Source organism: Ciconia boyciana, chromosome 8, assembly GCF_034638445.1.
Source record: "Ciconia boyciana chromosome 8, ASM3463844v1, whole genome shotgun sequence".
In the NCBI taxonomy this organism is placed as follows: Eukaryota; Metazoa; Chordata; class Aves; order Ciconiiformes; family Ciconiidae; genus Ciconia; species Ciconia boyciana.
In genome coordinates this window covers 3,127,415-3,139,594 of record NC_132941.1, presented here as the reverse complement: position 1 = coordinate 3,139,594, position 12,180 = coordinate 3,127,415, and the positions used below count along the sequence as shown (strand labels likewise).

At 41.4% G+C, this 12,180-nt stretch overlaps 1 protein-coding gene across 10 annotated transcripts in view; it reads right to left on the bottom strand.

Annotated features, from left to right (window-relative positions):
- The window catches only part of MEGF11 (multiple EGF like domains 11), a 293,113-nt gene that overhangs the window by 57,010 nt on the left and 223,923 nt on the right, over positions 1-12,180 (bottom strand). For all 10 annotated transcript variants that reach the window (XR_012043914.1, XR_012043915.1, XM_072871110.1 and 7 more), the window contains 3 exons: positions 8,045-8,165; positions 6,264-6,427; positions 5,757-5,859 (listed from right to left, as the gene is read on the bottom strand). Coding sequence is in view for 8 of the 10 variants with exons in the window: in XM_072871110.1 (XP_072727211.1) it covers positions 5,757-5,859; positions 6,264-6,427; positions 8,045-8,165 (388 nt within the window). In the remaining 2 variants the exon portion in view is untranslated. The remainder of the gene's footprint in view (positions 1-5,756; positions 5,860-6,263; positions 6,428-8,044; positions 8,166-12,180) is intronic.

Genomic DNA, 12,180 nt, shown 5'->3' with positions numbered 1-12,180 from the left:
AATGGGATTAGACACCTAGAAAATGCATGTTTAATACGAACTTACTATCACTCTAAAATATCATTCTGATATTTTAGGCTTTGTATTAGAAACCACAAGAGTACGAAACAGTCTGATTTAAAAAAAAAGCCAACCCACAACATAATGAATTATAAAATACTGTGGATCTCTTCAGCTAAAAACCTGTAGGTGCATAAAACAAGTCCTAGATTTTTTCTGGTTTTAAAGATGCGTGGAAAAGTCAGCTACCAATTATAGCAGTATGATCTTGGAGTTGATCTATTAATGACAATAGAATTATTTTGGCTTCAACCTAGTACAGCTGAGGATAGGATCTGGCCCTAAGATTACAAACTGGATACTGCTGTAATGGAAGAAAAATAATATTAATACAAACAAAATGCATTTTATGGGAAGCTAAATGGAAAGTTGTTTTTTTTTCTTGGAAGTTATACCACCTTTTTGCAAAGAACTCAGAAAAAGTGAAGTTAAAAATACCTTAGAGCTCACCGTCAAAGTGGTCGCTGTTTCTTTAAAATTCAAAAAGGCCTTCCCTTGAGTAACAGGCTTATCAGTTTTACTGAATTAATGTGTCCACAGGAGGGAAGAAACATGTTTCTGTGTCTGAGTGACAGTGCAGATGTCACTCGCAGCCTGCAAACTCTCACAAATGCGAAGTCTCATTCCTCAAAGCTGACCTTATGTGTGACCAGCCGATGTTTCCTGACCCCGTTAACTCACTTATACAATCTCACGTGGAAATCCCTACAACGCAAGACTACCACAACTACTGCACAATATTTCTGGACATGATCAGAGACAATTAGGGTTTATGTTGCTGGCAACGTATGAAAGTTATTGAGGTTGTAAAGAACAGTGGAATATGTATTTTGATTTCCCATATATAATGGTAAAGAGGGAGGCTGCTCTTACGAGACATGAATGAAGCCTGGAGGTGAAAAGTACCAACGCAGTAACAAGATGTTTCTTCCTTACCAGCATAGATCATTTTCATACCTGTATTTGCCATCCTGGTTAATTAAGGAAAATCTATGAGGGGTTCTTTTATAATTAACTATGGGATGCACACTTCTATATTTTCTGTCTTACATCTACAGTACCATCCTATTTTCCCCACACATATTTTGGATGTTAAAATCTACTGAATAAACTTTGGCTTTGGATATTCAGAAAAGCTACTGAGTAAACTAGTTCAGTGGATAGTTGAGATAGCATCATGACTGCAGTGTTCTATAAAAACCAGTGTGCAAAAAAAAGACAGAACCAAGATTTGGATAAGACAGCATTTCAGATTAAAGGAATTCAGATAAACAGGATTTTAAGTGACCTTAACGTTTACAGGAATGGAATATATCCCCCTGCAGATTGCTTCCTATTTAATCCCACTGTAATATCCGAAAGGTTAACAAAAAGCACACTACCACAATTAACTTGAAGCACATTGACTTGTTGCAGGGAGGAAATGAGCTTGCTGTGAATATCAGCCAGGCCTGTGGCTTTCCTTTCTGTAATCTGTTTGCAAGAGGGATGTCTGACTGTCAAAATGGACGGACTCGGGTCTTAGAGACAGGATGAGCAATGGCTGCGTCTGGCATCCCAGAGAGTCCTGCTGACCTGGCTCAGGCCAAGCACAAAGGGAGCACCTCCAGAAATTAGAGGACAGGCCAGCAGCTATGACCAATTTAATTACTGAGGGTTGTACTTGAGTGAACCAACGAAAGGCTGTGTAGTAATAACTAGTTGGTATCTGTGAGGAAGCCATTTCTGGTACGAAACATGCTGCCAGCAGCCACCTTGAGGAGAAAGGACCAAGCTCATGGGGTTTGCAGTTCAGCTTGCAAAACCCATATGGCTTAGCTGGAGCTGTAATTTCCAGAGCCACGCAGCATTACACCTAACGGAGGAATGGTGCCTCCCCGTGTTCTCCCTAGCTTCTGACCTGCCCAGCAAGGCTACCAGGGCAGCCAGTGCTTTTCTGTCCAGTTTCAGGTTATTTATTAAGAGGAGCTTAATTGAAATTTATGACCTTATCACTGTCACTGAGCATCCAGGAGAGGAGGTTGCATCTGGCCAAGATGGGACTGATGCCTGCTTCTCTAGAACCTGTTTGCTCACGAAGGACTTCCAGGAAATGCTCCACCACGCAGCGTTTCTGTGCTTGGTTCTCTCTGTGGATTCAGTGTGTGCAAGATCCCTAATTAACCAAATGCAATTAGCACCAAAGCACTCAATTTTCAAGCATTTTCATTTTAACCTGAATGTACACAAAATAACACCTCTTCCACAAATGACTAGTATGTTGGGAGCTTGAAGGTATCTGTGTGCACACATACACACAGACATAGAGCTGCAAGCACAGAAGCGATATGTATCTAAAACGCATGGCAGATCTGGAGTAAGAGAGACCCTTAATCCTTAGAAAACCATCAGTCTAATCAGTCAAGACTTGATCCTGCTGGGGGCTACACTTTTCCTTTTTAACCTAGCAATAGATATGAACACATCTTCTTTTGATTTCAAGGGTACTATTTATATATGTGAGGTTATGTGTATGCAGTACTGGGGCACGCTGGAGAACTCCATTCAGTGCAAGGCTGAGCCCTTGTTACTGCATTTGACATTGCCTTCATGTGGAGGAAAATTGAGCTCTGTGTTGTGTCAGCAGGTCACAGATCTGATTTTGGCCCACATTTGAACAAGTTTCACTTCACTTGTACCACATGAGAGCCTTTTGCCAATGTGGTTTTGGTCTTTGAAGCATAAATGTTATGCTTGCCATGCTAGCTACAAAGCCATTTGTGATACAATATGCCTGTGTACCTGGTTGGGTAATTTTCAGCAAATAATGACAGGGTGCAATCATCTTTAGATCTGATCTGTTTCTCAGGGTCTAACTTCTGCCTTTGGCTGCACACATGCAATTCCCCACTGAACTTAATGGGAACTGTGTGTACATGTCTCTAAGCAGCTTGTTGCCAGTGTGCTTATTTATGCATACAGCTGGTTTGCACAGCTTTGTGATCTCCTGGCTGATACGTGGGAATCTCTTCATCATCTTCCCCTCTGCCAGGTACACTCAGCTCCTGAAAATTACTTTCCCCCAGCTGGTACACATGGAAGGGCATTGTCCTGAATAATAGTCTTGATGGGTGGCAGTCATAACATAGTAAAAGGATGGTAGGCTGCCATTAACTTTCATTGTATGCTACTCTTTACCTGCCTTTTTTCTTCTTTTCCCAGTCTTCCTCTATGCTCCTACCATCAGTCTCTGAAGGTTTATAGCAGTAACATCTTGAAAACCACTTTAAAGAAAATGGGTTCAATCTTCCCCTTGATCCTTACATAGAACACTGACATCAAGAGGGAGTCCCACGTGTGGGATGAACATACAGAATATGCTGTTTCAGATGAAGTTTTGTGGCTATTAGGATCAGAAAGCCACGTGAATTCTCTGTCTGGTGTGAGTGGGCAGGAAAACCTTCAGATGTTCCATGATCCTGAACTTTTCTGATCTTTTTCAGGCCATGCTTAATTAGTACCAAATTCAGAAAGCAAAAATTTAAGCCTGAATTATTTATCACGTCATATTTATAAAATGCACTGCAATACACATCATGGCCCAGTTCACAACAACTACAGATAAGATTAATCTTTCACCGATGGCATACTTCTTAATATGAAAATATAATTATCTAGCTGAAGAGTTTCTTAAATTACATACTTTCAAACTAGTATGAGCAGAATTTATCCTTGTGTCTGGTGCTAAGCCAAGTGGAAAAAACATTGGAAACAGAATTGACAAAACACATGTTGGCTCTGTCTGTCTATCATCAACATTTCCAGTACACACCTTACATGGCCCTGTCAACATCTCAACTCCAACCTGGTCTCAAATACTAAAGTAATATTTTCCTCCCTGAAATGTGATCCTGAAGAAAGGAGTTCCCAAACTGCAGGGACACATTGAAGGAAAAAGTGCTTAGCTTGCAATAAATCCCCTGCAAGTTAATACACATTTATCTTGCCCAACATGGAAATTAAAAAAAGAAGGATATCACAGCAATTATTCTTACCTTTACTTGGAGTAATTTGTATCTGCACTTGATGTACATTTGCAGATGTGCATTGGAGTAAGTACAGGGTATTTGTTGCAAATGCCTTTGAGAAAAAGCCACACCTTTAGTCTGCATTGTCTGCAAAGTACATTTTCTGCAGTTTCCTCCAGAATGCTACATCCAGAAAGATGTGTAATAAACTTTTAGAGTAAGTGTGTATAAATATATCTCTTTAATGTACTGTACTTTTAAAGAGCATTTTCTCCCTTGAAGAAACTCACAATGACTCCAGGAAAGCCTACCAACTGTTTCTCTGATGATCATCAATAAGGCACAGTAGAGTTTTAAAGCCTGATAGAAGAATATATCGATGGTAAAGAGCCTCAAAGAAAGATGAATGCAGTCCAGTGAGTGAAGAATGCAAGCTGGAGGAGGAGGTATTAGTGAGCGTATAACATGCATTTTCATGTGGGAAAAACACCCTTTTCAGGGATGCATGCCCAGTATCTTTGAAGAGTAGCTTTGTTGTAAGTAGCATGTAGAACTTCCTATTTTTGCATTTTATTTAATTCTTAAAAGATTTTTTTCATTGTATGTTCTAGGTATAATTTCATTGCTTTTGCTTCATGCTTCTAGGAGCTGAGCTGCTGTGGTGATGTTCTCTCCATTAGAAACAGAAGGCATGCCTTGGTTTAAAGCATAAATGAAGGGGTAAGGTGACAGTATCCCAAAGGTTGGCTGCCTGATCAGCCTGCCTTGCTCCCTACATTCTTCCAACTTGTACTTGTTTGAAAAACAATTAAATTTTCCAAATGAATTGCTGTTAATACAAGTGCATTTTGATTGTCAGTGCCACTGGTGGTTCTGCAGTTATGGGCAAGAATATAAGTTTATATCCCTCCAGGGCCTCTACAGAGAGCTGAGGGAGATTAACCGGTATTTTAGGCAGCTAAGTGTGAAATACCGGTTGGGTCAATAACTTGCGCACTGCTGCTGTTATGCTAGCTGTCAAAAGCTGGCAAAGAGACATATCAGTACGGAGTCAAGTGGAGGTCTGATTGTACTGAGATCTCCAGCCTGGACTCTCCAACTTCACTGAATATTCCTCTCTGCCTCTGTAATCACAAGAAGTCTTTGTCAAACCAACATCAATCTGCTCTCCATAACTACCCTTCTGTGTGATAAGAAGCATGGGAAAATGGGAAAAGCATAAAGACAATGTTTTGTGACAAAACTGGGTTTTGTATGATGGAGCAGCTGTAATGACTCTCAGCACTCAGAAAACAACTATCTGCATCCCTAGGTATGATGGTCCTAGGATTCACCGTACCTCAACTGCACCCCCATGGAAAGGGCCATTCAAGGAGAAAAACTCTGCAGGATTTCCATATGATCTGCATGCCTCCTGAGGATTCCTTTTACAGATGGCTAACATCTGGCTCCAGGTTTGGAGCCATCCTCAACTAATCTAAATACAAATTTAATGAATGCCAAATCATGAGTGATTTAAATATGGGTAAGTTCATCTGATCTTGTCTCAATCTATTATTTAAAAGTTTGCAGTCACAAGTCCAGTGCTATAACTGATGCAATAGCAAAGCAAAACAACCCACCAAAAACCCAAAAAACCCCCAAAACAACAAAAATCCCAAGGTTTACAAAGGTAATTGCTAATTGTACCTGTCCAGCCTGCAAGACAGCAGCAGTAACCAGTGACAGGATCGCACCCATCTGCATGGCTACAGTCACAACGTTCGCTGCAATTAAGACCGTATGTTCCATCCTTCCAAAAATATAAATAAAAAAGTCTCTCAGTAATCATTTTTTTGTTCTAAAATGTGCAAAATCATCTATCATGTCCCTCTTAATGCTGAGTTGCATTTTTTAAATTAACATACAGAGAAGACAGAAACAACTCAGTGCCTAACATTTCTATATAGAAGCAAATGAGGAATCACTTTAAAAAATGATGTTCAAGAAAATGCAGATAACACGGCAATAGCTCTGATAAAATATAATGCAAAGTATAATACATCTACTTGACTGCTAGAACCCCAATCTGTTATTTACACGTGATTTCCTTCAGATATCCATAGGCAAAATGAGATACTGACCTACTGTACATTTAGAAGAGCTATGCAGACTATGGCTTTAAAGGGGATACAAGACCATCCCGATTGTACTTACAGGACACGGCTGGTCACAGTACTCCCCTTGCCATCCAGGTGAGCAGAGACAAAAGCCATCAGTGGGCCTGCAGGCTGCTCCGTTTGTGCAGTAACATGTCTGGTTACAGTTAAGACCCCAACTTCCACTTGAACATGGAATAGAGCAATCCACTCCTTGCCATCCTAAAGAAACATATGAGAGAAACAGCATTTGGGATGTTTTCATGAAAAAAGCAAGGCAGAGACAGCAAGAAAGGCAGCTTGCAAACTGCAGCTCTTTGATTCTAGGACCAGTTTCCTCCTGATCTTGGTGTAACTTAAGACTATCTTGGAGTCAAAGACTGACCCTCTAATTATGGCCTCCCAACTTCATCTACCAGCATCTATACGTACAGAAGGGCGATATAGGTATCACTGTGTTGGCTGTTCACCAGATTAAGCGGTCTGATGCCTCTCTGGGAACTGCTCAGGCAGCAAGAGAGCGTGTAGTACTGTCTGGCAGGCTGGAGACCTGCTGATGAGCGAGAATGCAAGAAACTTGCCATTCGATGCTGCCTGTTTCTTCCCTCATATTTTTTTGAGAATGCTCTTTAATATAAAGAAGCTATTACACCTAAAAAAAGACCAAGGCCATCATTTCTAACCATTAAGGCTCAAATCTTAACTACCAGCCGCACAATGGCTTTCATTACACTGCAGCTGTATGTAATGGAGTTGAGCAGTAACTCATGGTTTATACACCCTCATTAAATGGGGTTCTACAGTGATGCATTAATTCATGTTTGAAAGGCCAGGTTTTATCGTTATTTGCCTCACTTCTGTTTTAGGGCTTATGTATGCCATACAGGCATAACTCATGTTTGTATTCTGGGGGAAGGTACTGCTACATGGGGAACGTAAGAGGTACCGTGCTATGGAGCAGTACAAGATTTCTCAAGTGATTACTGGATACATGGATTATGGTCACTACCAGGCACATAAGGGAATTATGGACACAGGTGTGGGAAGAAAAGGGGTTAGTCTTGCAGACAGTCTCTGGAGCAAGCAAGACTTCTTGTTTCCCCAGACAAAGGACAGCCACATCCTGCAACCCCATGCCAGCTCAGGGGACAGAGGATACCTGCACGTGGCTGGAGTGTGACAGTGTCAGGGTACAGCAGGGATGGGGAGCTGAGGAAGGCAACAAGGGCGGATGGCCAGGGCCCACCCCACAGTCCCCAAGGGCAGGGTTGGCAGCCGGGACTGGCTAGGAGCCCAGACCACCAGGAAAGCCTATGGGAATGAGACCAGTCCAAGGTTGAGACAGGCAGCAGGCTGCAGGTCAGGGTCAGGACTGGTGAGGATAACCACAGCCAGGCACAGACCAGTGCAATGGGCTAAAGAAAAGACAGGCAGGAGGCTGCCTCTGCTCCCTTGCCCAGTTGTGTCACCCTAGGCATAGAGGGGAGAACAGGGGCTGTTAAGACCTGGAGAAATGGGGCAGCAAAGTGAAAGAGGAAAAAAACCCCAAGAGCCTGGGGATTGCTTTGCATTTCCTTTGGAGAGGAGCTGTGGCTTTGCCAGCACGCTTAGTTCTGTGACCTGTTCTTGCAGCAGAGCAGTTAAGTCTGGCCCCTGTTCAGGGCAGAGACAAAACATACAGTCAAGCCCCTGTTGAGTTCTGATACTTGGGCAGACTGTTGAATTACCGACAGGCACAAGAAAATAGTGGAGTTACTGACTGCACAGCTGTGCCACTTTAAAAGGGGAGAAGCATTGATGCCAAATTGTAGACAATTGTTAAATCTGAATTTTGTTTACCTTCTTTGCAATAGCAGAGGCCATCCACAGGGGAACATGCACCATCATTTTTGCAATTACAAACTGATGAGCAATTGGTACCGTAGGTTCCTGCCATGCAGGTAATGGTGCAGTCATCTCCCTGCAAACCAAAAAAAGTCAGAGTCAGCTAAAGAAATCTGAATTGCAGGAAATTCCCATCTCTGCACAGGGAGGCTTTCTCTTTCGAAACAGTGAACAGAGTGTTATGAGTTGATTGCTGAGTCTTCAACACTTGAGCAGTCACCGCTGCTTCCCATGATTATGATGCAATTAGCGCTTTGATTGACTTGGAGGAAAGGGACAAGTTTCTGGCGTTCATTCAGCAGGAGGTGGGGAAGTTACAAAAACAAACCTCCTAGAGCAGATGTTAGATCATTAAGCAAAACATCACTTACGAAACACTAATCACAAAATATACAGTCTGAAACCGTGCAAAGATTGCTCTGCATTTCTTGGAAAATATATTCTAAGAATAGGGTTGTTAAAAAGCTAAAGGATCTCATACATGCTCATCTTCCACAGACTGGCAGAGAGGAAAACTACATGGCAGGTGCATTAGACCTTTTTGTTGCGTAGCTGGTACCTGCATTTGTTTCCAATTAATTTGCATGAGATTGTGACTTTAAGAAGAAAACTGAACAAGGAGTGATGTGTATGTCAGAGAGAAGAGGCACATGGAGCAGAACACAGAAACAGACGGTCTCTGTCCTATTTCTGCTTTAGGTGTGGCGAAAGTGAGGGAAAGGAGAGTAAATACTTATATGTTACAGAAATATAGAATATTTCAACAGTAAATTATGGTATGCTGTATGCACAGATTAGCTTGTGTAGCTGAAAGGAGAGACACAGTTCTTACTAATATTGTTCATTTGATACAACAAGGGAATTAAAATGTGAGCACAATTCCTTTAAACCTACTTACTGAGTCCCATAGTCGGGTCTACACACATTAGCATATACAAGGTATTCTTGCTCCTTTTTCTTCTATGTGTAGTCCTGACTTTCATATCAGAAATTAGCTCCTAAATTTACTTCTTCAGTGAGTCAAATATTAATAATTTAGTTTTATGTCAGAGAAAGCTATCCTACTTCAAAGTTAAACAGTACCTACATTGCACAGTGTGACCTATACCATAGCTCAGGGGAAAAGATATTGGTCAAAATGTATTTTTGCAGGTGAGAGGCTTCACTGTTTGATAGGAGGATCCATTTATCAGGAGATAAATGCACAAAATGTCAGCTTCCCTATGCCATAGCAAGTACCTCCAGGACCCTGTATATCACAGCATCAGACACTGAGACAGTAAAAGGAAATATGAACAGATTTCTGAGCACCATAAACCCCCATATGCTTGCGGTAGCAGTTCTGCCTAGCACCAGTATGACTCATCCTATTTTATACTAAAAACGTTGTTTTAGGGAGAAGTAAAAGAAATGGTTAAAATACATACCGCTCAGAAGTAAATCCTGCAATTCTCTGATTTTTGAGTGAAAGCAGTGTTTGTAAAAGATGCTATCGTTGACCTTGGTGGAGTAAAACAGGTTGCCCTGAAAAGGCCTGGCAGCAAAAGGTGCTGTCTTGACAGCCAGAAAATCCAAAACACGCTGCCCCTCATTACCCTGCCAGCATGCCTACAGAATGAGCTACAGGAACCCGGAGCCGAGCGGGATGGCAGAGGGGCATTCAGTCTCCACGCCTAATCAATCCTCTGCCTTTCTCCTGTGTGTGACAATTAGACAGCCAATTAGTGCCACTTAGAAAACCGTATCTTGTGTGAATGAAACTCCCAACTCATTTCATGTACAACACAGAACTGCTGGTACTGCTAATAATTTCTATGACAACTGACCTTATCTGGATTTGAACTAGTGATCTAGAAGAAGAAAATTCCTTTGAAAAGGAAAGTAGAACAGAGTGATGCAGAGCTAAAATACCCCCTTGGGAACCAGATTGACGAAAACAGCATCTGGGCCCCGGGTGGAAGCAGAAGGTGGATTTCCAGTTCCTCAGTGACTCTCTGTGACCGCAGATCAGCTCGTGTTATGCGGTAAGTTCTCCCTGGCCATGTGCACAATAGGCTGGTGGGGAGTCACCGGTTTTCTGTAGCTTTACTCTGCGTGGAGGGCAGTCAGACACAGACACTTTGAGTAGCCCAAATAAAAGGTACTGTATACAAGCTAAACATCAGGCTGTTTCATCTTTATTCAACATGCCTTTGAGTTTTGGCATTTACTTTAATATACTATACTTCATGGACTAACTGTGGTTGGTCATTCTGGCTGTCCACCTTATATGCACTTACTTCGCAAACAAACCTTAACTGAAAAAATAACGGGCTTAATGAGATTTCTATCCCTGGGTTTGACAAGCGAGACCTTCAGAGCTCCCTGAGTGACAACTGCCAAATACACTTAACTTCTTAATTACATAAGAGGAAAATGCACTTGAACTATTAGCACTGGCTCTAAGATTTTATTAATTATAAATGCACACCCCATTATTAACATTTTGAACTTGATTTGGGAGAGTGACCTATGAAATTAAATGCATTCAGGTACTGTTAAAGATATGTAAATTCCACCTCCCTCTCACCACCTGCCCAAGTGAATAATGCCACAGTATATGTCTATCCAGTTGTTAATGAGTTACATATTCTATTAAACTGATTTCAAATGTTGTGTATTGAATCTTCACTCTTGCAATATGGTACTTTATATTTCTATCCTATTTAGTAAAATTAATCAACAGCAGTGTTCCTTATGTTGATTATTCTTTTTTCTATTAAGATCGGGAGGTTAATGAGAGTAGTGAAATGCCTGGATGTAGTATACATGATAGGAAGGAGTAGCTAATTCAATCAAACATATACCCCTGAAAATGTTAAAGCTATATTAAGAAATCTAGCTATAAATAACTTGGTATTTTACATCTCTATTTTCCAAGTCAGAATGATCCATATGGACATCACAAACTTTCAAAAGTGCTTCATTTTCTTCATCATTTTCACTTAGAAGGCCCAGTTTATCAAAATATACCCCTGAAATCTATCCAACGTATTATTTCCTAGTTTCTGGGGTCAAATCTGACTCTAACATAATCAATGGAAAAACCCTCTTTACGGGATGTGAGATCCGGGCCAGCTCCAGTAAATGCCCGGCTCCGTGTGTGCAGGAGCATGTTCCTGCCCTCTGCTTTGCATTACACCTTCCCAGGCTCCGCCTGCGAGATGGCACCTCAGTACGACCCAGGACAGGGTGTCCCACACCTTCACGCAGCTGCTCAGAAGCTAACACGAGTCAGCCTTTTTTTGTTTGAAATCCAAATCTGATGGGAGTATCCCAACATAGCAAAGACACAGATGGGGGGATCTGTGATCCCTGAGACCCTAAAAAGTCAGCTTTAAATCAAAAAGAATGGTGGCAGTAATGTAACTAACACCACATATATGACCTTCCATAGCTTTAAGTACTTCAGAAATACTAACTAATTGTTGCTGAAACTAAATGATAGACCTTTCTAGCACCACGAGAGGTTTGGGCATACAGTTCTTGTTATTGTTATTTCTCCCCTACGTACTGAGGTTTAGGTCCAAGGAGCCAAACTCCATTAATAACTCAGGCTGCCGGCTCACATCCATCAGCATCAAATATTAATAGACTCACGAGAGCCAGAGCATATATCTTTCCGGATGCCCGTCAATAATATGTCTTGTTTCTGTTCAGGGAGAGGGGAAGATGTTCTTCCACAAAAATTATTATTGTACAATATAAGTAGAGCTTAAAGACACACTGCTGCCTTAGGTGTTAGCTGTGTTAACAAGCTCTGGACACTTCAGAAAGTGTTTTTCCTGGATTAATGTTGCCCTAACAGATTAGATTTCTTGTTTCTGTTAAAAATACATTCCTTCTGTAAACAATGACCAACTCCCTTTAAAATCCTTTTCCCGTGTTCAATACAAAGATTTGTATGTATTCCTGTATGTTTTGGATCAGGCCTTTAAATCCATGAAATGCATTTTCAAAGGAAAAAAAAGGGTATCCCAGACCATAAGGGGAGTTAATAACCCAGAAATGGTCAACAACACCCAGCAAAGTCTGCACCCATACCTGGTCTC